The sequence below is a fragment of the Pseudophryne corroboree genome, chromosome 8 (genome assembly GCF_028390025.1).
Source record: "Pseudophryne corroboree isolate aPseCor3 chromosome 8, aPseCor3.hap2, whole genome shotgun sequence".
Lineage (NCBI taxonomy): Eukaryota > Metazoa > Chordata > Amphibia > Anura > Myobatrachidae > Pseudophryne > Pseudophryne corroboree.
In genome coordinates, this window is record NC_086451.1 from 241,951,204 (window position 1) to 241,978,043 (window position 26,840).

Genomic DNA, 26,840 nt, shown 5'->3' on the forward strand with positions numbered 1-26,840 from the left:
CTCAGGTTACCCAAATAGCTGAACGCGTTGACAAAGTATCAGTTTAGCTGTATTAGAGAAATATCAGCACCATGCGATCTGGGCAGTTATGTAATTGAGCAGTTTACATGTTGTACATGATCAGACTGGCTAAAGGAGGCGTGAGATACCTGGAAATGCGGACCCCGCCAACAGGGCAGTCATCGTGAGAAAAAGGTGTGGGGTTACCTAGCGGATCTCTAAAGGACACTGAACCCAAAACAGGGTAGGGTTGAGCCAAACTTGCAAACACAGCGACTACAGTGGGAGAAAGTTCCACTTGCAAACATAACCTGTTTACAGGAACGAAGAACAGGAGATTCGGCAGGAGATTCTAGGTCACCATGATGAGAATGGAAAAATCAGATTAAAAAAAGTAACTACTTTGCTGCGCTGACTGAATGGACTGACATCCATACACTTGGCGAGCAGTGTGGAGGGAGTGGCGCACAGCAGCCATGAGGTCTGTCACACCCTGAGAATAAGTCTGTTTACCAGAGGACATAAAAACATTATAACCTGAACACTGAGGATGATATACTTGATACTATGTCACAGTAGGCAACTGAATATCAGGCAGAGGACCACGGTTAGGTGGTATATACTAGAGATGAGCGGGTTCGGTTCCTCGGAATCCGAACCCCCCCGAACTTCACCCATTTTACACGGGTCAGAGGCAGACTCGGATCCTCCCGCCTTGCTCGGTTAACCCGAGCGCGCCCGAACGTCATCATCCCGCTGTCGGATTCTCGCGAGATTCGTATTCTATATAAGGAGCCGCGCGTCGTCGCCATTTTCACTCGTGCATTGGAGATGATAGGGAGAGGACGTGTGCAGCGTTCTCTCAGTTGTGTTCAGTGTGCTTGCAAATATCTACGTTCTCTGCCTGAAAAACGCTCCATATCTGTGCTCAGTGTGCTGCAAATATCTGTGCTCAGTGTGCTTTATTGTGGGGACTGGGGACCACCAGTATTATATAGTAGGAGGACAGTGCAGAGTTTTGCTGACCAGTGACCACCAGTATTATACGTTCTCTGCCTGAAAAACGCTCCATATCTGTGCTGCATTGTAGTATATAGTAGGACAGTGCAGAATTTTGAGGACCAGTGACCACCAGTATTATATCAGTACGGTACAGTAGTCCACTGCTCTACCTACCTCTGTGTCGTCAAGTATACTATCCATCCAGCGACCTTGGTGCACCTCTTTTTTTCTTTGCATCATGTGCTGTTTGGGGACTATTTTTTGAAGTGCCATCCTGTCTGACACTGCAGTGTCACTCCTAGATGGGCCAGGTGTTTGTGTCGGCCACTTGGGTCGCTTAGCTTAGTCATTCAGTGACCTCGGTGCAAATTTTAGGACTAAAAATAATATTGTGAGGTGTTCAGAATAGACTGGAAATGAGTGGAAATTATGGTTATTGAGGTTAATAATACTATGGGATCAAAATTACCCCCAAATTCTATGATTGAAGCTGTTTTGAGGGTTTTTTGTAAAAAAACACCCGAATCAGACAAAAAATTTTCAGGGAGGTTTTGCCAAAACGCGTCCGAATCCAAAACACGGCCGCGGAACAGAATCCAAAACCCGAAAAATGTCCGGTGCACATCACTAGTATATACAGTACCTATGTGACAGACGGGTGTAGTATGGAATGCCGGCGGCCGGGCTCCCGGCGACCAGCATACCGGCACCGGGAGCCCGACCGCCGGCATACCGACAGCGTGGCGAGCGCAAATGAGCCCCTTGCGGGCTCGCTGTGCTCGCCACGCTGCGGGCGCGGTGGCGCGCGTATTTTATTCTCCCTCCAGGGGAGGTCGTGGACCCCCACGAAAGAGAAAAAAAAGCGTCGGTATGTCGGCTGTCGGGATTCCAGCACCGGTATACTGTGCGCTGGGATCCCGACAGTCGGCATACTGAAGACCACCCATCACAGACAGCACTGCAAAATGTGAACCCCGGGACATTATAACTAATGTGACGACACAGCCTGCACTTCATGTCGCACAGTGTTCAAATATGCACAGTTACTTTGCTAGCCCTGGTCCTTCCAATGAACTCCACTAATTGACAATATGTTATTAGTTATATCGCAGGCAAAATTTTATTGGATTGTGTTATTATACTGTACAGTTATATTTTATCTGTTATATTTGGAATATGTAATTTATTTGGTTTTACTGTGTTCAATGTAATGGTTAACAGGAATAAATTTAGGCCAGAGTATTTAATATAGTTAAAGAAGCCCATTGTTCTAAATCCCCTGACTGTACAATCGGGTGGTCTTCTGGTTGCCGAATGTCGGGATCCCGGCGCACAGTATACCGGCGCCGGAAACCCGACACCCAGCATACCGACACATATTCTCCCTCGAGGGGGTCCACGACCCCCCTGGAGGGAGAACCGTGCCCGCAGCGTGGCGCCGGTATGCTGGTCGCCGGGAGCCCCGGCCGCCGGCATACCATACTACACCCGTACAATCAGATATGATTAGGATGAGTATGTTAAAATAAACAAACTGCTTATCCCTTGAGCAGCAGGTAATCTGGTCACATACACCCCATTCTGTACCAGAACCCAGACAACTCAGCTGCACTCCTCATCAGACTCTGACATCCTAACTAAACTGCTTGTGTTATGAATAGACAGGATAGGGTATAAAAAGAGTAATGAGCTCTACTGGTGGGTAATTTCTGCAGAGAAGTTCAAGAGAGTTACCTCTGAGGTGTAACTCTCTGGAACTATGGTGGTCATTCCGAGTTGATTGCTCACTAGCAGATTTTAGCAGCCGTGCAAACGCTATGCCGCCGCCCACTGGGAGTGTATTTTAGCTTAGCAGAAGTGCGAACGAAAGGATCGCAGAGCGACTACAAAATAATTTTGCGCAGTTTCAGAGTAGCTTCAGACCTACTCAGCGCTTGCGATCACTTCAGACCATTCAGTTCCTGTTTTGACGTCACGAACACGCCCTGCGTTCGCCCAGCCATACCTGCGTTTTTCCTGGCACGCCTGACTTTTTCCGAACACTCCCTGAAAACGATCAGTTGACACTCAGAAACGCCCTCTTCCTGTCAATCACTCTGCGGCCAGCAGTGCGACTGAAAAGCTTGCTAGACCTTGTGTGAAACTACGTCGTTTGTTGTAATAGTACGACACGCGTGCGCATTGCGCCGCATACGCAGAAGTGCTGTTTTTTTTGCCTGATCGCTGCGCAGTGAACGAATGCAGCTAGTGATCAATTCGGAATGACCCCCTATGTGCAAACAAAACATAGGCGACAAACATAAGCAGCTATACCAAAAATTGGTACTAAGCTTGTTAATAACACAGTAGCTGCAGGGTATTGGAGGGGAGGCAATCAAGTTGTCAACTGCAGTGTGCTTCCTCAGCCAGGGTATCAAACTTGTAGAATTTTGCAAACGTGTTTGACCCCGACCAGGTAGCAGCTCGGCAAAGTTGTAAAGCCGAGACCCCTCGGGCAGCCGCCCAAGAAGAGCCCACCTTCCTCGTGGAACGGGCTTTGACTGATTTAGGATGCGGCAGTCCAGCCGCAGAATGTGCAAGTTGAATCGTGCTACAGATCCAGCGAGCAATAGTCTGCTTTTAGAAGCAGGAGCATCAGCTTGTTGGGTGTACGCAGGATAAACAGCGAGTCAGTTTTTCTGACTCTAGCCGTCCTGGAAACATAGATTTTTAGGGCCCGGACTACGTCCAGCAACTTGGATTCCTCCAAGTCCCGAGTAGCCGCAGGCAACACAATAGGTTGGTTCAAATGAAACAATGTGATTTTAGGAAATCCAACACTACGTTGAGATCCCAAGGTGCCACTGGAGGCACAAAAAAGGGGCTGAATATGCAGCACTCCCTTAACAACGTCTGAACTTCAGGCAGCGTCTTTCCTAGCCTTTAACAGCGTAGGAATCACTTCATCTGGAACGCCCTTTTCCGTTAGGATCCGGCGTTCAACCGCCAAGCCTTCAAACGCAGCCGCGGTAAGTCTTGGAACAGACAGGGCCCCTGCAGTAACAGGTCCTGTCTGAGAGACATAGGCCATGGGTCCTCCGAGATCATTTCTTGTAGTTCTGGGTACCAAGTTCTTCTTGGCCAATCCGGAACTACGAGTATAGTTCTTACTCCTTTCTTACTTACTATCCTCCGTACCTTGGGTATGAGAGGAAGAGAAGGGAACACAAACTGACTGGTACACCCACGGTGTCACTATTGCGTCCACAGCTATCGCCTGAGGGTCTCTTGACCTGGCGCAATACTTTTTTAGCTTTTTGTTGAGGCGGGACGCCATCATGTCCACCTGTGGCCGTTCCCAACGGTCTACAATCTGCGTGAAGACTTCTGGATGAAGTCCCCACTCTCCCGGGTGGAGGTCGTGCCTGCTGAGGAAGTCTGCTTCCTAGTTTTCCACACCCGGAATAAACACTGCTGACAGTGTTAGCACATGATTCTCCGCCCATCGGAGAATCCTTGTGGCTTCTGCCAACGCCATCCTGCTTCTTGTGCCGCCTTGTCGGTTTACATGGGCGACAGCCGTGATGTTGTCTGACTGAATCAGCACCGGCTGGTTTTGAAGCAGGGGTTCTGCTTGACTTAGGGCATAGTAAATGGCCCTTAGGTCCAGAATATTTATGTGTAGGGAAGTCTCCTGACTCGACCATTGTCCTTGGAAGTTTCTTCCCTGAGTGACTGCTCCCCAACCTCGGAGGCTTGCACCCGTGGTCACCAGGACCCTGTCCTGAAAGCCGAATCTGCGGCCCTCGAGAAGATGAGCACTCTGCAGCCACCACAGCATAGACACCCTGGCCCTCGGGGACAGGGTGATCAGCCGATGGATCTGAAGATGCGATCCTCACTTGACTAACAGGTCCCACTGAAAGTTCCTTGCATGGAACCTGCCGAAGGGAACTGCTTCGTAAGAAGCTACCATCTTTCCCAGGACTCGCGTGCAATGATGCACAGACACCTGTTTTGGTTTCAGGAGGTCTCTGACCAGATATGACAACTCCTTGGCCTTCTCCTCCGGGAGAAACACCTTCTTCTGTTCTGTGTCCAGAAACATGCCCAATATCAGCAGACGCGTTGTAGGAACCAGCTGCGACTTTGGGATATTCAGAATCCAGCCGTGCTGTTGTAGCACTTCCTGAGATAGTGCTACACCGATCAACAACTGCTCCTTGGACCTCGCCTTTATAAGGAGATCGTCCAAGTACGGGATAATTATAACTCCCTTCTTTCGAAGTAGTATCATCATTTCGGCCATTACCTTGGTACACACCCTCGGTGCCGTGGACAGACCCAACGGCAACGTCTGGAATTGGTAATGGCAGTTCTGTACGACAACCTTGAGGTACTCCTGGTGAGGTGGGTAAATGGGGACATGTAGGTAAGCAGCCATGATGTCCAGTGACACCATAAAATCCCCCTCTTCCAGGCTTGCAATAACCGCCCTGAGCGATTCTATTTTGAACTTGAACTTCCTTATATAAAAGTGTTCAAGGATTTTAAGTTTAGAATGGGTCTCACCGAACAGTCTGGTTTCGGTATCACAAACATTGTGGAATAGTAACCTCGTCCCTGTTGAAGGAGAGGAACTTTGATTATCACCTGCTGGAGGTACAGCTTGTGAATTGCCGCCAGTACTACCTCCCTTTCCTTGGGAGTAGCAGGCAAGGCTGATTTGAGGTAACGGCGAGGGGGAGATGTCTCGAACTCCAGCTTGTATCCCTGAGATACCTGTAGAACCCAGAGATCCACCTGTGAGCGAACCCACTGGTCGCTGAAGTTCCGGAGACGGGCCCCCACCGCACCTGGCTCCACCTGTGGAGCCCCAGCGTCATGCGGTGGACTTAGTGGAAGCAGGGGAGGATATTTGTTCCTGGGAACTGGCTGTCTGGTGCAGCTTTTTCCCTCTACCCTTGCCTCTGAGCAGAAAGGACGCGCCTCTGACCCGCTTGCCTTTCTGAGGCCGAAAGGACTGTACTTGATAATACGGTGCTTTCTTAGGCTGTGAGGGGACCTGAGGTTAAAAAGTCGACTTCCCAGCTGTTGCTGTGGACACGAGGTCCGAGAGACCGTCCCCAAACAATTCCTCACCCTTATAAGGCAAAACTTCCACGTGCCTTTTAGAATCAGCATCACCTGTCCACTGCGAGTCCATAATACTCTCCTGGCAGAAATGGACATTGCATTAATTCTAGATGCCAGCCGGCAAATGTCCCTCTGTGCATCTCTCATATATAAGACTACGTCTTTAATATGCTCTATAGTTAGCAAAATAGTATCCCTGTCAAGGGAATCAATGTTATCTGACAGGGAATCAGACCATGCTGCTGCAGCACTACACATCCATGCTGAAGCAATAGCAGGTCTCAGTATAGTACCTGAGTGTGTATACACAGACTTCAGGATAGCCTCCTGCTTTCTATCTGCAGGCTCCTTTAAGGCGGCCGTATCCTGAGACGGCAGGAAAGGGTACGCCATTAGTAACCGTTTAGAAATCACTAGTTTCTTATCTGGGGAACACCACGCTTCTTCACACAATTCATTTAACTCATCAGATGGGGGAAAAGTCACTGGCTGCTTTTTCTCCCCAAACATAATAACCTTTTTTGTGGTAACCGGGTTAATGTCAGAAATGTGCAATACATTTTTCATTGCCGTAATCATACATCGGATGGCCCTTGTGGATTGTACATTTGTCTCATCCTCGTCGACACTGGAGTCAGACTCCGTGTCGACATCTGTGTCTGCCATCTGAGGTAGCGGGCGTTTTTGAGCCCCTGATGGCCTCTGAGACGTTTGGGCAGGCGCGGGCTGAGATCCCGGCTGTCCCAAAGCTGTTACGTCATCGAACCTTTTATGCAAGGAGTTGACACTGTCGGTTAATACCTTCCACATATCCATCCACTCTGGTGTCGGCCCCGCAGGGGGCGACATCACACTTATCGGCTCCTGCTCCGCCTCCACGTAAGCGTCCTTATCAAACATGTCGACACAGCCGTACCGACACACCGCACACACACACAGGGAATGCTCTGACTGAGGACAGGACCCCACAAAGTCCTTTGGGGAGACAGAGAGAGTATGCCAGCACACACCACAGCGCTATATAACCAGGGATTTACACTAAAGCGAGTGATTTTTCCCTATAGCATTTATAAATTTAGTGCCCCCCCTCTCTTTTTTACCCTTGAAGCCTGGAAACTGCAGGGGAGAGCCTGGGGAGCTGCCTTCCAGCGGAGCTGTGAAGAGAAAATGGCGCCTGTGTGCTGAGGAAGATAGCCCCGCCCCTTTCTCGGCGGACTTCTCCCGCTTTTTTATATGCTTTATGGCAGGGGATTATGCACATATACAGTTTATTAGCTGTATTATGTGCTATTTAGCCATGTAAGGTACTCTAATTGCTGCCCAGGGCGCCCCCCCACCCAGCGCCCTGCTCCCATCAGTGACCAGAGTGTGTGGTGTGCAGAGGGAGCAATGGCGCACAGCTGCAGTGCTGTGCGCTACCTTAATGAAGACCGGAGTCTTCAGCCGCCGATTTTCAACTTCTCTTCGGTTCTTCTGGCTCTGCAAGGGGGACGGCGGCGCGGCTCCGGGACCGGACGACCGAGGACTGGGCCTGTGTTCGATCCCTCTGGAGCTAATGGTGTCCAGTAGCCTAAGAAGCCCAAGCTAGCTGCAAGCAGGTAGGTTCGCTTCTCTCCCCTCAGTCCCACGTAGCAGTGAGTCTGTTGCCAGCAGATCTCACTGAAAATAAAAAACCTAACAAATACTTTCTTTCTAGGAAGCTCAGGAGAGCCCCTAGAGTGCATCCACCTCTGGCCGGGCACAGATTCTAACTGAGGTCTGGAGGAGGGGCATAGAGGGAGGAGCCAGTGCACACCAGATGTAGTACCTAATATTTCTTTAAAGAGTGCCCAGTCTCCTGCGGAGCCCGTCTATTCCCCATGGTCCTTACGGAGTACCCAGCATCCACTAGGACGTCAGTGAAATAAAAAAAAATTACTGGCAAAAACGATGCAGTGGAAAGTCATGAAAAACTGGTTACTCATATAGATCTATTTAAGCCACTACCAGTCTTAGAAGGGGTAAGTCACATTTGCAGTGTTGTGACTTGTGTCCAACTGAGTGTAACCCCTTTCAAAGCAAAATAAAGTGGACAGATTCCGGTATATATAAAATCTTCATTTAAATTTTATGATTTATACACAGCATTTTTATAAACATTAATGTCCATGTTTTTTTATTTTATTTTTGCAGACAATCTAATTTAAAACAGTGCATGCAGTTTCAAATGAAAAACAAAAAACAAAAACAGGCCACATAGGTAAAACACTAGAAGGGCAACAAAGAGTACTCTCACCTGCTGGATGCCCAGACACAGGTAATATATACTGTCTGGCTCATAGCGCTCGCCATTCGGTCGGGTTATCTCTTTTACAAACTGTGCTAAACCGTAGTTCAGCTCTGCAGCTGTGCAGGCTAATATGTCCTCTTTTATACGCATAGGTTTAGCTGGAAAAAATAAATAAAAATAAGGATGGAAAAATAAAAATGACAAATGACCATAAAGCTAATGGGAGAATAAAAATAATGTAATCTAGGGAGTACCTCTTGCATACACACAGCTGAAGCTATCACTTTGTGGGCTGATGCAGTATCCAGTCTAACAAAGGCTGGGTACACAGCTGAGTGGAGCCACTGGCCCACACGCCGACTGAGTGACTGACTTGATATGCCTGTCCAGACATCACAACTGGGTGGGCATTTAAATTTCGCTGCCCAGGTGTGATGTCATTGTCAGCGGTTCAAGCGCTGCATAATGGCAGGTTGTTCATTCACACATGCAATATATCGACATTGATTGTGCTGAACAAGCACAAGCTTGTTCACAAGCATATTGGGTGTACAACTCCCACCAATCTGCTAGTGATATTTATCATTCGTTGGTATATTAAACGATAGTCGGATAGTGTGTACCCAGCATAAACTCACTAATACTCTTTGCAGTTGACTGACGCCTCCTTCACATCCAAATTAGAATGATAGAATGTATCAGATAGGAAATCTCATTCTGATACATTTACCCCCCATAGTCTCTACCTCCTTGTTGTCCTTTCTCCCCACCACAGGGAGGAAATCAAAGCTCTTCTCTTTGCTTCTCCCATTTATACCTGTCCTACTGATCCCATCCTCTCAGAGCTCTTACACTCCCCTTTCTACACTAAGAGGCCCTACACACTGGGTGATTTTTTGAAAGATATGAACGATCTCATTTAGAAATGAACGAGAACTCGTTCATATCTTTCAGTGTGGATACTCCAGCGATGAACGATGCGCGTCCCTGCGCTCGTTCATCACTGGTCTCCCGTCGGCTGTGCATGCAGGCCAATATGGACGATCTCGTCCATATTTGCCTGCACTTCAATGCAGCCGCGTGACGGGGGGAGTGAAGAAACTTCACTCCCCCCGTCACTGCCCCCCCGCCGCCGGGTCGCTCGTCGGCCGTATCCGCCGTCGGGCAGCTCGGCGGCGGGTCGGCCAGTGAGTAGGGCCCCTAACTTCTGACAACACCTCAGCCAACCTTCCCCTTTCTACTGGATTATCCACTCATCTTCAAACATGCCCTCGTGTGCCAATCCTCAAACAACTTTCTTTTGACCACAACCTCCATCCCGTCGCCTCAACCTCATTTTGCCAACTCTGTCCTTGCATCTCTCAAACTAGTTTTCTCCCCCTCCATGCTATAAAAATAAAACACTTGCCCTGACCCTAGTCACCCATGACCTCTTCCCTGCTAAATCCAAAGGCCACTTCTCTATCTTCATCCTTTTTTACTTTTAGGCAGCAATTAACACCACTGACCACCCATATTTCTCTGCTCCCTTCACTCACTCAGTCTTTGTGATACTGGGCTTGATTCAGATCCTGATGTACCGGCTTTTCCATGCAACAAAGAACTGATCTTTTGTACTTTGCGCATGTATAGGACTCGTACTAGCACCGATGCTGTATCCAAGAATGCAGCACGGATCGCTATCGCATGCAGGAGGCATTTACGTACACCATAAGTATGCATTATCATATCACAGCATTGCTGCCGCATGTCAACCGAATCAGGCCCACTGATTGCCCTTGGCTCGGTATCCAGAGGATAGGTCGACAGGTGAACAGTCAACATGCATTAAGGTCAACACAAGGATTTTTGGGGAATTTTACATGTTTTACCAACTTTTGCTTGATTTACTATCCACGTGGACTACGATTGGGAATAGTAATTATGGCGAGCACGCACAGTGGTAGCAAAGCAAGCCACCTTGCCCCAAGTGTGACAAGGGTACACGTTTACGCTGTGTTCACATATGATGAAACATACAAAAATAATACTTTTCTGAGTTGACCATCGTCACGTTGACATTTTGTCCCTGTTGACCATATGGGGTCGACGTAATGACAGTCTACCTAGACAATGTAGATCTTCTATACCACACCCCTCTGCCTTTCCTCCTCTTTCTCCAAGCAATAGTACTCCATCACAACCCCCCCTCCCCAGTACTGCCCTAGGTCACCTACTCTTTGCACTTTCTCCTTTCTCACTTCGTGACCCTCAGCTCTTTGGTCTACAGTAACATTGTTATGCTTATACCAACCACACGTCTCTGCAACTTCTTCCCTTTTATTTTTTCCTGGATTTGAGACTCTTTACCCATTATTTCTACTTGGTCATCTATTTGCTATCTCGAGCTTAATATGTCCAAAACGGAACTTACTGTCTTCCATCCTTCTGGTATCTTCACTCCTGCCTTAGAGTCCCCATTGCTCCATTCACACCTCAAATCCAGTCACTTATACAATCCTGTCTGTACCATTTCCATAACACTGTAAAGAATTATACCCATCCGGCTAGCCTCGTTTCTCCAAAAGCCCTTACTACTTTCCTCTACTCTAAATAGTATGGCCTGCCCTTGTTTTATCTCTCCCTTTAGTCTCACTAACTAAGCTAAATGGTATATGCTAGTAATAGTAACTATGCCTATACCTGCGAGTACGTTTTTATGTTACTTTGTTTACCATGTCTTGACGCCGCCAAACGTTTGTGACCTATAGATAAATACTATAAATGCTTATAAAACATCTAGTTACATTACTGAGGCATGTGGCACAAAGTGCATTATGTCTTACTGAAACCACTAATTCCTACTAAATTGACATGTTTGCATTCTCAAATATTGGTTCATCCAACAAAATGCTGCTTACAGTGTGTATAGTTAACATGGAACGCCAATGTAAATGTAAGAAGAGGTAAGGTAAGAGACTAACAACCACTTTGTTAAAGGTTCATGTTCTACTTACGCCCAAAACGTAGTTCCTCGCCTTTGCTTGGCTCACCACCTTCATACTTTCGCTGCACCCAGGATTTCCAGGCATTGACACCATATGTGAAGCTCAGGTTTGTGCTGCTCCGTTGACTGATGAGAGAGTCCCGTGAACAGCTTTCTCTTTCTGAAAGAAGCATACGCTTGGGACCCTGTTGTGAGTGTAGATACAAACCACAATACCCAGTTATTTCATATAGTCACTCAAATACAGGAACAAAAGAAACAGTAGAACCCTCCTTTTCCAATCCAAATGCGTTCAAGGTACTCACTTTCCTTAAAATCCGGGAAGCCTCTTGCTCAGAAGCATCATCGGAACCCACCAGACCACAGTCAAACAGGAAATCCACACTTTGATTGATATCTGCAGAATCTGCATATGCAAGTGGCATGACATTCATTTTACAAGGGTCATGGAATCACTAGTACTCATTACATACACTGAACTGTAAGAAAAACTTACTTTTAGGGAAGTCAGCCTCTAGATCCTGTCCAGGTTCCTCCAGAACATTTGCCATCTTAACAGCCATTGCCAGTACATCATCTCGTGTTGATCCAAATATATCACAATCTTCCAAAAGGCCCTCTGCACTTTGATCACTGGAAAGCTCTGAAAAGATGGATATAAAAATGCAATATTCCAAAACATACAAAACTTATTTAACAGATGATAGCCTTTACAATGTTTCACTTCTGTATAAGTTAAACCAGTGATTCACAAACTTTCTTGAATCACTATCAGCATTTTATTTTTCACAGAAGCCCTACGCCAAAAGGTTCTTATTGAGAGTAAATTGTGTTTATCTGTCATCATTCGGTATAGGTTTGTGGTTGTGGACAGGGTTGCACTGGTTTGTCCAAATATTTTACGATTAGCAGCAACATATACTGGTTATTTGGGCCTGATCTACCAACCCATGGTACCGTTGTAAAAGCCCAGGAGCGCCCAGTTTGGGAACCACTGAGTTAAACATAAGCATACACTTTTAAAGTGTTTTCAATTAAATTTTTCACAAAAACTCATTCTGTTTTATTTTAGTTTCCAAGTCATACCGCACAAATCTGAAGACTTGTCAAGCTCTTCTGCTTCTGCAATCATCTCAGCCATGGCCAGAATATCAGCTTCTAGTGGGTTGGATGGAATTTTCACTTTCAGTTCTTCGATTGTGTCCACAATCTTATCAGTGTTCTCCAGAGTGGTAGGCAGCAGCACAGGTACAGGCACCTAGTGCAAAACAAGTAAGATGATAAAAACTACCCTAACAAGGTGCAGAAGAAAGAAAAAAAAATGTAAATTATGCATTGCAAGCACAAAAAGCCCAATATAAAAGCCATGTGTTAAACAATAAAAACTCAAAGCACACATCATGGCAGTGGGAAAATAGAATTTTAATTAACTACCGGTAAATCCTTTTCTCTCATAGTCCGTAGAGGATACTGGGAATCCATTTAGTACCATGGGGTATAGATGGGTTCACTAGGAGCCTTGGGCACTTTAAGAATTTGATAGTGTGCGCTGGCTCCTCCCTCTATGCCCTTCCTACCAGACTCAGTCTAGGAAACTGTGCCAGAGGAGATGGACATACTTTGAGAGGATAGATAAGAAAAGTGGTGAGATTACAAACCAGTGCACACACACTAATAGGAAAGCCATGCTTACCCAACTTGAAACATGAACAGCAACAGCTGAACAAACCAGAATACTTAACCAAGTAAAAGTGCAGGAAGAACGAAGCACCCGACGGGCGCCCAGTATCCTCTACGGACAATGAGAAAAGGATTTACCGGTAGGTAATTAAAATCCAATTTTCTCTTACGTCCTAGAGGATACTGGGAATCCATTTAGTACCATGGGGAAGTACAAAAGCTCCCATACCGGGTGGGAGAGCGCTGAGGTTCCTGCAGAACTTATTGGCCTCTGAGGACCTTCCGTTTGGTCAAAGTATCGAACTTGTAGAACTTTGAAAATGTGTTTGAACCTGACCAAGTAGCTGCTCGGTAGAGCTGTAAAGCCGAGACACCCCGGGGCAGCCGCCCAAGAAGGACACACAGACCTAGTAGAGTGGGCCTGTACAGACTTTGGAACCGGCAATCCTGCCGTGGAATAAGCATGCTGGATAGTGAGCCTGACCCAGCGTGCAATAGACTGCTTTGAAGCAGGACACCCAATTTCATTGGGATCATAGAGAACGAACAGCGAGTCGGATTTTCTGTGACGAGCTGTTCTATTTACATACACCCTCACAAGATCCAAAGACTTTGAAGTAGCAGATGTGTCAGTCACAGCCGGAACCACAATAGGTTGATGTGAAAAGCGGACACCACCTTAGGAAGAAATTGCTGACGAGTTCTGAGTTCAGCTCTGTCCTCACGGAAAATTAAGTAGGGACTTGTGAGAAAACGCCCCTAGTTCCGACACACGTCTTGCTGAGGCCAAGGCCAATAGTGTGACGTCTTCCACGTAAGATACTTTACGTCGACCTCCTGTAACAGTTCAAACCAGTCCGATTGGAGGAACTGCAGCACCAAATTTAGATCCCAAGGTGCCGTAGGAAACACAAAGGAAGGTTGAATGTGCAGAACAACTTTCAAGAACGTCTGGACCTCAGGGAGAGAAGCCAATTGTTTCTGAAAGAAAATAGACAACGCCGAAATCTAGACTTTAAGAGAACCTATGCGTAGGCCCACATCCACTCCCAACTGCAGAAAAAGCAGGAGACATCTCAAAGTCCACCGTGGATTATTGTCTGCTCTCACACCAAGAGACATACCACTTCCATATACAGTGATAATGTTTAGACGTTACCCCTTTCCTGGCTTGGATCATAGTCGGGATGATTTTGTCAGGAATCCCTCTCCTGGTTAGAATCAGCCGTTCAACATAGCCGCAGTAAGTCTGGATAGACGAACGGGCCCTGTTGAAGAAGATCCTCGTGAAGAGGTAGAGGCCACGGATCTTCGAGGAGCATCTCGAGAAGGTCCACGTACCAGGCCCTTCTTGGCCAGTTCGGAGCAATGAGAATTGCTTAAACCTTTTCCCTTCTTATTCTTTTTAGAATTCTTGGGATCAGAGGAAGTGGAAGAAACACGTACACCACCTGGTAGATCCATGGAGTCGTCAGAGCGTCTACCGCCACTGCTTGTGGGTCTCTCGACCTGGAACAATACCGCTTGAGCTTTTTGTTGAGACGAGAGGCCATCATGTCGATTTGTGGATATCCCCAGTGACGTGTCAAGCACCTGACCACCTCCGGGTGAAGGCTCCAGTCCCCCGGGTGCAGGTCGTGTCTGCTGAGGAAATTTGCTTACCAGTTATCTACTCCTGAAATGAAGACCGCCGACAACGCTACGGCGCGTTTTTCCGCCCAGAGGAGAATTGTTGACACCTCTGACATTGCTGCTCTGCTTTTCGCTCCACCCTGTCGGTTTATGTACGTTACCGCCGTTACATTGTCCGTCTGGACTTGAATGGCCTGATTACGAAGTAGCGATGAGGCCTGAGGAGGGCGTTGTAGATTGCCCTGAGTTCCAAGATGTTTATTGGAAGGACGACTTCCTGACTTGACCATCTTCCTTGAAACTGCACCCCCTTGGTGACTGCTCCCCAACCTCTGAGGCTTGTGTCTGTGGTTAGCAGAATCCAATTCTGAATCCCGAACCTCTGACCCTTGATGAGGTGAGAAGTCTGTAGCCACCACAGAAGGGAGATTCTGGCTTTTGGCGACAGACAGATCCTCTGGTGCATGTGAAGATGCTATCCGGACCATTTGTCCAACAGATCCAGCTGGAAGGGCCTCGCACTGAAGTGCCTCGTGAGAGGCCACAATTTTCCCCAGAAGGCGAATGCACAGATGCACTGAGATCAGGGCTGGCATCAGGACAGCCCGAATCATCGACTGGATTTCCATAGCCTTCTCCAAAGGAATGACCACTCTGAGATTCCGTGTCCAGTATTATACCCAGGAAGAAACACCTCTGCGTCGGTTCCAGGTGAGATTTTGGAAAGTTCAGAATCCACCCGTGATCCAGGAGTAGTCTGGTTGATAGGCGAATGCTGTCCAACAACCTCTCCCTGGACGGTGCCTTTATCAGAAGATCGTCCAGGTATGGAATTATATTCACTCCTTGTTTGCGGAGTAGAAACATCATCTCTGCCATCACTTTGGTGCTGTGGAGAGACCAAATGGCAGGGCCTGGAACTGGTAGTGGCAGTACTGCAATGCAAACCATAGATAAGCCTGATAAGGTTGGCCAGATCGGAATGTGAAGGTACGAATCCTTGATATCTAGAGACACTAGGAATTCCCCCTCCTCCAGAACAGAGATCACTGCTCTCAGAGACTCCATCTTGAATTTGAACACTCGTACGTACGGGTTCAACGACTTGAGATTCAGAATCGGTCTTACCGAACCGTCCGGTTTCGGTACGACAAACAGATTGGAATAATATCCCTTGTTTTGCAGATGAGGTGGAACTGGAACAATGACCTGAGTCTGTACCAGTTTTTGAATGGCGTTCTGTAATGTTATACTTGGTTCCTGTGAAACTGGTAAGCCTGATTAGAAGAATCTGTGAGGTGGGAGCTCCTGAAATTCCAGTCTGTAGCCCTGGGAAATAAGATCTATTGACCCAGGGATCCTGACATGATGTTGTCCAGATGCGACTGAAATTTTGTCGGGCTCCCACCTGTCAGTCCACCAGGCATGGCGGTCCACAGTCATGTCGAGGGCTTTGAGGAAGCTGAGCTTGAGCTCGGTTCCTTTGAACCGGCAGTTGCTGGTTTGTGTGGTTTACCTCTAGCGCCTCTCGCAGCTGTAAAAGAACCTCTGGTTTTGACCTTAAACTTGGCAGTCCGAAAGGACTATAGATTAGGTCCCAAGTAGGCTTTCCTGGCTGGGAGAGCTGTAGAAGGAAAATACGTGGACTTACCCGCAGTAGCTTTGGAGATCCATTTGTCTAGTTCATCTCCAAATAAGGCCTCTACTGTGAAGGGTTGGCCTTCCACGCCTTTCCTGGAGTCCGTGTCGGCAGTCCACTGACGTAGCCATAAGCCTCTGCGTGCTGACATTGCCATAGCAGTGGTGCATGCATTAAGTAAGCCTATTTCTTTTATGGCTTCCATCATAAAATTTGCAGAGTCCTGTATATGTCGCAGGAGTAAAACAATCTCCCCCTTAGGCAAGGTACGTAACCCTTCAATTAGGTTACCCGACCATTTTGCAATGACCTTAGTAATCCACCCACATGCTATAGTGGGTCTCTGTGCTACCCCAGCAGCTGTATACGAAGATTTGAGTGTATTCTCAATTCTACGATCGGCCGTGTCTTTTAGGGAGGCTGCACCAGGGACAGGCAACACAATTTTCCGTGGCAGCCTGGATACCGATGCATCCACTATCGGTGGATTTTCCCATTTTTTTCTATCCTCAGGAGGAAAGGGAAAAGATGATATCAATCTTTTAGGGATTTGAAATTTCCTATCAGGATTAACCCACGGTTCTTCAAACCGTTCCATTGACACAGGAAAAGTGGCTGAGTATATCTTTATTATATTAAAATAAGATTCCTCAGTCTCCTCTGTTACCTTATCAGGGATATGCAGAACCTCTCTGATAACCTCTTTGGGAGCCTCTATTCCCTGTGACCGAGTAGCCTCCCCCACCTCTGCGCCCACCTCCCACTCCTTCATGTCTGACCCCTCATCATCAGAGTCAGACTGCAGGATATGGGCCAAAGGACGTTTTTGCGGACAAATGGTAGGGGACTGAGACACTGGTTTGGGTACTCAGTCTCTATTCATAAACTCGGTCATCGATTGTCTTAAGTATTGTGTCTCTTTCTCATTGCTGGATAATTTAGTAGAAATATTAGAGATCGTTCCCCTAATGGAATCCAGCCAAGCTGGCTCCGCCCCGCTAGCCTGGGAAGGTACACTGCACTGAGTACACTGTAGTGAACCCCTTGGGAAGGAGGAACACTGTGCCTTACATGAAACACATTCTTTGTCTGACATACTGCGACAGTGACAGCACACACACACAGGAAAAGGTTAAATGTACAACTAACCCACAAAGAACCCTTGAAGAGAGACACAGAGATAGCCTGGAGCCAGCACACAGCGCCCTTACTGCTAATGCCAAGCTTAGCCGGGTCGCAGACTAAGTACCCAGATTGGAGACTTGGTACACTGGTAAGCGCACCCCCCCTGCTATGACCCCCTGGTACCACTCAGGTAATCTGGAGTCTCTCCGGAGGAGCTGTGCGTCCCTGTCAGTCAGCGTCTGTGTCCACTGCAGAGGGAAAATAGCAATGGTGAGCTACTGGATCCGCTCATAGTGAAGCTCCGCCCCTTTAATGGTGAATGGTCTTCCCGCTTTTTTATACTGGCTGAGGTAATTTTTAGTGTTTAAAATGGAGTCAAATCTGTAATGCCAGTCTGGGTACTGTGTACACCCGTAATGTACTTTGACTCAGTTCGCTCCCTCAGAAGCGGTGCATCCGCACTGTGTACCGAGTCTTCAGACTTCGATGCCCCCGTAGAAGCCGTGCGTCTCTGTACCCTCATGCCGCCATATTCGCCAGCGACTCGCTAACCGGGACGCCGGCTTAGTACTCACCACTCTTCTTTCTTCTGGCTCTGTTAGGGGTTGCGGCGTGCTGCGGGAATGTACGCTTGCCGTGGTGGGGCGTGCGAATAGTTCCCTCAGGAGCTAATGTCCTGTCAGCGGGGAACGGAACAATTAACCCTTCAAGAGGTTGGTTGATTGGTTGGTTTGGCGAAGTGACCGGTTCATCCGGGCACGTTTTCTAAACTGAGTCTGGAAGGAGCGGCATAGTGGGAGGAGCCAGAGCACATTATCAATTTCCTGAAGTGCCCAAGGCTCCTAGTGGACCTGTCTATTCCCCATGGTACTAAATGGATTCCCAGTATCCTCTAGGACATAACAGAAAAATAGATTCCTGCTGAAGAGGCAGGACATTAAAGAGATGATGTTGAAAAACAATGAGTATGAGCAAAAAAAGAAAAAAGAAGTAAAAAAAAAAAAAAAAGTAGAAAAGAACTTACCGGGAAGGGCATAGAGAATGGAACAGGCACTTTCTGAGAATATAAGTTCATGGGTATTGGCACAAAAATGGGCACAGGAATAGGCAGCACTATGACCTGTGGTCTCCAATCCTCCTCTACAATGGAAAATAATATAAAAATGTTATCTCTATATACATAAGATAATAGAACAGAGGCAGCTCCTACAGGATAAGCCTATACAGGTTGAGTCTCCCTTATCCAAAATGCTTGGGACCAGAGGTATTTTGGATATGGGATTTTTCCGTATTTTGGAATAATTGCATACCATAATGAGATATCATGGCGATGGGACCTAAATCTAAGCACAGAATGCATTTATGTTACATATACACCATATACACACAGCCTGAAGGTAATTTTAGCCAATATTTTTTATAACTTTGTGCATTAAACAAAGTGTGTCTACATTCACACGATTCATTTATGTTTCATATACACCTTACACACACAGCCTGAAGGTCATTTAATACAATATTTTTAATAACTTTGTGTATTAAACAAAGTTTGTGTACATTAAGCTATCAAAAAACAAAGGTTTCACTATCTCACTCTCACTCAAAAAAGTACGTATTTCGGAATATTTGGATATGGGATACTCAACCTGTATAATACGTGCATACTTGTTTGAACTGAATGCACTGGGTGGTTAATTGATTTTATTAAAGGTAGAAACATGGGGGTGTTTTCAAGGTGCTATGCTCTAATAAATATTTAAGTAGCTTATAAAAGGTGACTTACTATATTAGACAATAGGACGACTTGGATACTCAGCATTGTCCATCAGTAACAGTATGTAGTCTGCTTTCCTCCATTAATGTTTTGTATTGAGATTTGAATCGTTGTGTAAATGTATACACTCACCTGTTTGACAATCTTTGCTTTTGGTTTCAACCCGACATGACACCCCACGATTCTGCATCAATGGTTTGCACATGGCAGCCTTGTTTTTGCGTGGTACAGTGGGACTAGGTGGGGGAGGAGGAGCTGGGGCAGTCTGTGGAGAGTGTGTTTTTGGTGAAGCCTAAGAGAAAACAAATATTCACAAAATGCTCTGAAAAATGTACACACAGTCCTAAGCCCCTCACAGTCACAATCAAGGTTTACGTTTCACACACAGAGGTGAGACTTTTGTTTTTATGTAATCTGTAAAAATAAAACAAAGGATGTTTCAGGGATGCAACTTTTTGCACCAAAAAGTTAAAATCCCATCTCTTAGATTTTATTTTTCACAATGGGAAGTTCCATCTTTATTACTTTACAGGCTTACAAACAAAATTGAAAGTTAGTAGGATTCCGTGTAATGATTGACATTTACTGCATGACATGCTTAAGCCCCACCCATTATTACGTTCTTAAATCTTTTATGACCAGACCAACGCTCTTTATGCAATGCATCGGCTGTGAAGAAAATACTCTTATTTTTATTTATATCCCAAAGTATAATACAGTATTCTTGCTCTTGCAAAAAAAAGCTTTTTTGTATCAGCCTACGTGCGCTCTGGGACTGTGGGGTATGGTGTAGGGAGCACTGCAGGCACCAAGGAGTTAAACCTCTTCAGAGTGCAGCAGAGGCTCCTCCAGCCTGCTCATAGGAAGGAAGTCCGTTTTTAACTTGGTGCCTACAAGCACAGGCACTTTTTTTTATGGAGAGGGCTGTTCAACAGCCCTGTTGAAACTTCCTAATTTTTATTATTTTCTTTTGTTTTACTCTCTCAGCAGTAGTGCTGATGTCAGCGCTGCTGCAGGAATCCATGCGCCCCATCTGGCAGCTGGTGGACGGACCTCCACAGCCGCTTTCACCAGCACATAAAGGAGCAGCGGCAGACAGGGGATGAGGTAAGCGACATCCCACTACAGCGAGAACCTGCCCAGCGCTAAACACCACCGGTGAGGAGGGAGCAGGCCCCTGCGTTCTCTCAGAGCCACCACTAGACCGTCAGGGATATTAATGCCATACAAAGGGCTTTCGCATAAGGCGTCCCCAGGGTTCCAGGAGGGGGCAGAAATCCCCTGTAGCTCTGCTCCCACCCGTTTGGCTACTGACTGGATTGTGTTTTGGCACCAAGGGGCACCCCCTCGCTCTCCTCCATTTCACTGCTGACCAACCATTGTTAACACCATGCAGCAGAACTGCAGAGAGGACAGTGTGACTCTGCTCCGTACACCTAACTGTCCTGGTGAGGTTATTTGTCACCCACTCCACTTCTCTCTGCAGGTGGTTGGGTATTTATGTGCCTCTGATCAATCTCTTCTGATACTGTGAGCATCTGCATGCGGTATCGTACCCCCCCAAGATTTCAGCCACCTCCGTGGCATCTAGATGTACATGGTGGCTTTGCTTGTGAAAAGCAGCTAATGTATCTAGAAAAGCTTGAGAGGCTCTCCCCTCTGCCGTGGACATTCTTTTTGGACCAGCATTAGACAAGATGGTAGCCACTATTTCGGCTTCCAAACCACCTTCCTACCTTCTGTGGCACCATAGTCCAAGAAAACTTCCTTTTGTCCACAAAGTTACGTGAGAGGGCAGTCAACCTCGCATATACAGGTATCTTCAGCAAAACCTGCCAGGCCTACGGGTCGTCAGCCCTGGGTTGATCGCCGTTCAAACCAAACAACCTGACAAACACACAGTGCCACTCAGGCTCCCCAACTGGACTCATCCATGGTGGGTGGTCGCGTTCTGCAGTTCACCGACAACTGGCTAGTCTCCATGTCAGACTCCTGGGTGTCAGGTTTAGTATCTAGACTCTAGAGGATACGCTCACCTTTGAGCGGATGCCCTCTCCAATTTTTTACATCAGTCTGCCAGTGGACGTCAGCAAGGATCCTTCCTGATGACAGGGGTCATTGTTCCCGTTCCCTATCCTCTAAAGGGGTACGGGTATCTACTCCAATGTGGACCTGTTACAAAAACCAGACAGATCAGACCCATTCTCAACCTTAAGAAGTTGAATCTTTTTCTTTGCATTCTCAGATTCAGGATGTAGTCTCTCCGGTCCATCATGCAAGCACTGGAACCAGGAAACTTCATGGATGATATTCTGGATGCCTACTTCCACATTCCTGTTCGGACAGACCATCAGCGTTTCTTGCGCTTTGCAGTATGGAACAACCACTATCCGTTCCAGTCCCAGCCTTTCGGCCTCTCCACAGTACCGAGTGTCTATACCAAAGTCATGGTGACCCAGCTGCGCTTGCATGGAGCCAGGATTCTTCCATACCTGAATGACTTTCTACTCTTAGCTTAATCTCAAGTGGTCTTACAACAGTATCTGCATGTCACCCTTGCGGTGTTACAATCACATGGCTGGCTGATCAAGTCCAGCATGACACCATCCCAGTCCATGCTTCATCTACGGTGCAGCAAGTTTTCTCTACCCAGGAACTTTAATCAGGACTTTCATAACACATCGCAATTAAAAGTCCTGGACAAGATGGTCTCCTGTTTCGTTATGACGGAGTAAGCCCAGTTCCTTTCCAAACCGCTGCAGCTTGAATTGCTTCGCCAGTGGAACTGGTCACACCTGTCTCAAATCTAGCTGGATTTCCATTTCCAGAGAAACCAGTCTTGTACTCCTATGGTAGCTCTGGTCAGCCCATCTCACCATGGGCCACCCGTTCCTGAACCAGGACTGGGTCATTCTGACCACGGCCCCCAGCCTATGTGGATGGGGGGGCAGTCACAGGAGCCCACTCCTTCCAAAGACACTGGTCAGCTCAGGAGGAGACTCTCTCCATCAGTTTCCTGGAGCTCCGGCCACTCTACAGAGCTCTCTGCCATGCGGGTCGACTACTCGAAAAAGCCCGTCAAGATACAGACAGACAATGCAATAGCCGTTGCATATAGCAACCACAAAAGCGGCACCAGAAGTCACGCCACCATGCAGCAATTGAGTCACATTATCTGGTACGCGGAACATTTTCTGCCAGCTCTGTTGGCAGTCTACATGCCCGGAGTCCAGAATTAGGAGGCGGACATACTAAGCCGACAAGACATCCATTCCGGAGAATGGGCATTTCACTCGGACGTATTCCACCTCCTGGCGGCTTGCTGGGGCCAGTCGCTGATCGTTCTGATGGCCTCACGCCAAAATTACAGGCTACCTCGGTACAGATCACGATCCAGGCCTGTTTCTGGCTTACGCTCTGGTAGCTCCCTGGCCCTTCTGAAGGTGTATGTATTTCCGCTGGTCATTCTCTTACCAACAGTTCTCACACACCTGAAGCAATCGCAGCCATCCTGGTCACTCCAGATTGGCTGAAAAGGGCTTGGTACACAGCTCTCTGCAGCCTGTCGATAGAGCCTCCATATCGCCTGCCTCTTTTTCCAGATCTGCTGTCCCAGGGCCCTTGCCTTCACCTCGACCTTCCCCATCTAGCTTTAACGAGATGGCTTTTGAGAGGTTGGTCTTAAGGGCTCAGAGTTTTTGGGCCAAGTCATCTACACGATGCTCTCAGCTACGAAACAGTCTTCGGCTCACATATATCACAGGATGTGGCGGAGGTACTTTCAGTGGTGCTCAGCCCATCATTTCAGTCCGTTAATATATCGGGTGTCCAGAGTTTTGGCTTTCCTTCATGCCGGTTTAGACTTAGGACTTCGGTTGGCCTCCCTACAGGTGCAGAGGTCTGCCCTTACTGTATTTTTTTTTCAATGAAATGTGCCCATTTCTATAGCTATTCATACTGTACCTTTCTGCAAGGGATGCCACACTTGTAGCCTCCTTTTGTCTCCCCTGTTTAACCATGGGACTTTTTCTTGGTCCTTGGGATGCTTCAGTGTGCTCCATTACAGCCATTGGACTCTGTGGATCTGTCTTGGCTTTCTTGGAAGACTGTCTTGTTAGCCATTGCTTTGATGCGCCGGGTTTCAGACTTTGGCGCTTTCTCTCACAGATACCCTTTCCTAGTTTTCAACTCTGATCTAGCAATCCTGCTCACTAGGATGGTTTATCTTCCTACAGTCATCTCTGGGTCCCACATCTCTCAGGAGATTGAGGTACAGTCCTTATCCCCTGCAACGTCAGATGTCCTAGAGACGTCCTTGGTCACCTTGGACGTTGTGCGTGCACTCCGGACTTACGTACTCAGAACTCAGCCATTCCGCAAATTGGACTCCTTTGCCATACGCCAAGCTTACCGGCTGACTGGTTCCGGCATCCGTGAGGGCTCACTCACCACGGTGCTTCTGCTGAGCAGATCTGCAAGGTAGCTACGTGTTCCTCCGCGACCACCTCCATCAAAATTCTACAATTCGACACCTTTGCCTTGGCAGCACGTTCCCACCCATAAAAGGGACAGCTTTGGGACGTCCCACAGTCCCAGTGTCCACCTAGGCTAATAGAAAAAAGGGATTTTTGTCTTATCTGTAAAATCCTTTTTTCTGAAGCCATGGTTGACACTGGGCGGCCACCCTCACACTCCCTTTTCTTCTGGCACCCCGTGCTCCCGTTCTCTTGACCGGGGGAGTAAGTGTGTGGCATTCTCTTTCGGTTTCTTCTCTCCTGTACCTGTTCGAGGCTTGTTAAGTAGCAAACTGACTTCCTTCCCATGAGCAGGCAAAGTATAGGGGAGGAGGAGCCTCTGCTGCACTCTGAAGAAGTTTAACTCCTTGGTGTCCGCAGTGTTCCCTACAACATACCCCCACAGTCCCAGTGACCACAAATTCAGGAAAAAGGATTTTACAGGTAAGACAAAAATATTACCTGTAAAATCTCCCTGCTCTACAAAATCTCCCTGCTCTACTCTATACCCAGTTTCCCAGTGTCCCCCATGGATGATAGAGAAAAGCAGTAAACCAAGTCTAAGCTCAGCCCCATATATACTGCCAAGCTGTTAGGGCACCAATCGTTTTAACAACTAACCAAGAAGAAAATAAGGGACATTGAGCCAATAAGAGAGGGAAAAGGGTACACAAATTCCTCCCACAACAGGGTGTAAGAACCACATAGCGCAGAAGGAGGGCATCCAGCAAGGATAAACTTTCCTCTCACGCACACATACAATTGGGAGACCTTGTCTTCTGCCCACAACAAGTGAAAATATTGCATGTGAAAAGCAGAGATAAGCGGGTTCGGATTTACTCGGTTCTTAACGACAGAATTATCGCAATTGGCTAACCAAAACACGTGACGTCCATGAGCCAATAAGGAGATTTGGGTAAATCCAAGTAAATCCGAGTAAAACCGAACCCGCTCATCTCTAATGAAAAGACAGCATGCATATAACTTTCAAAATATATAGACAGAAGTCCAAGCAGCTGCCCAAAACAGATGATCAGTAGAAACCCTATGCATGCTGTATAAGACACTCACCGAAACGGCAGAATCTACCCCCAGACCCAGATTTGCAGGACGGGTTTTTCTGTTCTATAGTAAGCTTGTCTAGATTCTGAAGTGATCCACCTAACAATAGTCTGCTTGGATGAGGTCCAACCTATCTTCTGCACATCAAAGATGATCATTTAAGACTCTGAAATTCTATGAAGTTACTTCCATGTGGTTATGAGAACATCTACCAATAGAAGGGGATGACCTTCTTTAAAAGTCCAACTACATCTCAAAGTTGGAATGACTAAACTTAGATTAAGGGGGGAAACAGAATACTGCCTTAGGCTGTAAGGAAGGCTTTGTTCATAGAACGTCCTTGTTTTCATGACAAAATCGGATATGGAGCTTTGCAAGATATATCTCCAAGCTCTGAAACCCTTATCAATACCGAGACTGACAAGAGAAAAGTTGTTTTCTATGTAAGAAATATAAAATACCAACTCCAATGGTAAAGAAGGAATTAAAAAAAAAACCACTGCCTAAATCAGCTTGCAAAAACTCCTGAAACTTGGCAAAGAAAGAGGAAAACCTTTTTCTCTCCACGTGGTAGCTTGTAGCTGATATTTGTTTTTTCTAATTCAGCATGGACTCTACAATACTGCCAATATAAAGTCTTGGTATCATGGCTGGGACAGATTAAAGCCTAAAGGGGGGTACCCACGGAGCGATATTATATCAGCATGATCGCTCCGTGTGTAGCCCCCTCAGCGATAGCGATGCGCTATCGCTGCTGCTAGATTGGCCTGCATGCAGGCCAATCTAGCGGGTCGCTCACTTCACCTGCTGGGTGAAGTGAGCGCCCCCCCCCCCCCCCCCCCGTCTACCCCCGCACGCTCAGCACAGATCGCGCTGTGCTGAGCGGCAGGAGAGATGTGTGCTGAGCGGTTCGCTCAGCACACATCTCTCCTGCATCGGCCCGTGGGTACTGGGCTTAAGACCCTGATTTAATTAACAGGTTATACAGGCAAAGGGTAATTGTTAATTTCTGCAAAAAAGCAACAATAGGTGCCATAATCTTTGCAAATACACTCTTCCAGGCTAAAAGGTAGAGCTTGACAATGATAAATGTTGAGAGTGGACATTTGCCCATCTTACATGGAGACAAAGACCCCTTGAGGGTTGAAACGTGTCCTGTTTTTGTATTGATTGTTACGATCCGCAAGTGATCCTATAATTACAGATCTTGGTTTATCTCAGGTATTGGTGACCAGTGAGGTGCAAGGTCAGGCAAAGCAGAGCTTTTCCTATCATACTCCAGTATAAAGACAGAGTTTGACTATATAAAGTATATGAAAAATACAAAGAATGTGTTAAATATTATGTTTGTATTATTCTAATTATTTTTAGAGTCAAAACTCTGGAGTAAAAAGTCTGACAGGTGAGAGGCAGTGCCTTCCCTCCTATCTCTGTTCAAAACTCCTCATCAAATTTCCAGCAGTATATACTGCTGCACCTGTGTATAATGCCCACAGGAAACCTTGGGCTCATATACTGTATGTGTGTGTAAATCGGGCTCTGGTACTAGCTAACCTGTGGCTCTCCAGCTGTTGTGAAACTACACATGCTAGCTTACTCTGTACAGTTTTAGCATTTTCTAATAGCAAAAGTGTAGCAGGGCATGCTGGTTAACAGCAGCTGGATAGTCAAAGGTTGGCCAGACCTGAGCTAGTCTTCTGAGCCATTTAACTCACCACACGTCCCTATATTACATCTATAGTGTCTACTGAATACATCTGTTCATTCTGGCAGGGGTTCCTGAAGTATTTTTAGATGAATACATTTTCTGCTGAGATAATGCACTAGCTGTTGCCATTTATATCACCCCATACATTAAAGGCAAATGTTTCTTGTAGCTTCAATTTTTCAGATTTCTTTGATTATACAGGATGTGTCAGTGTATTCTAATAACTATGACAATCTGTATGCAACTATAGGATGGCATGGACTTAATTCAGCAGCAATTAGACACAGACACCCATTAAATTCTTTTAAGTGTGTCAGCGTCTAATTGTTGTTAA

The 26,840-nt window shown here is 46.8% G+C and overlaps 1 protein-coding gene across 6 annotated transcripts in view; it reads right to left on the reverse strand.

Moving 5' to 3' along the window:
• ZMYM3 (zinc finger MYM-type containing 3) overlaps window positions 1–26,840 on the reverse strand; it is a 285,890-nt gene that overhangs the window by 11,398 nt on the left and 247,652 nt on the right. For all 6 annotated transcript variants that reach the window (XM_063937142.1, XM_063937143.1, XM_063937141.1 and 3 more), the window contains exons 15-21: window positions 19,355–19,514; window positions 18,473–18,588; window positions 12,459–12,630; window positions 11,869–12,015; window positions 11,678–11,778; window positions 11,383–11,557; window positions 8,393–8,544 (exon numbers count right to left, since the gene is read on the reverse strand). In XM_063937142.1, the coding sequence (XP_063793212.1) occupies window positions 8,393–8,544; window positions 11,383–11,557; window positions 11,678–11,778; window positions 11,869–12,015; window positions 12,459–12,630; window positions 18,473–18,588; window positions 19,355–19,514 (1,023 nt within the window). The remainder of the gene's footprint in view (window positions 1–8,392; window positions 8,545–11,382; window positions 11,558–11,677; window positions 11,779–11,868; window positions 12,016–12,458; window positions 12,631–18,472; window positions 18,589–19,354; window positions 19,515–26,840) is intronic.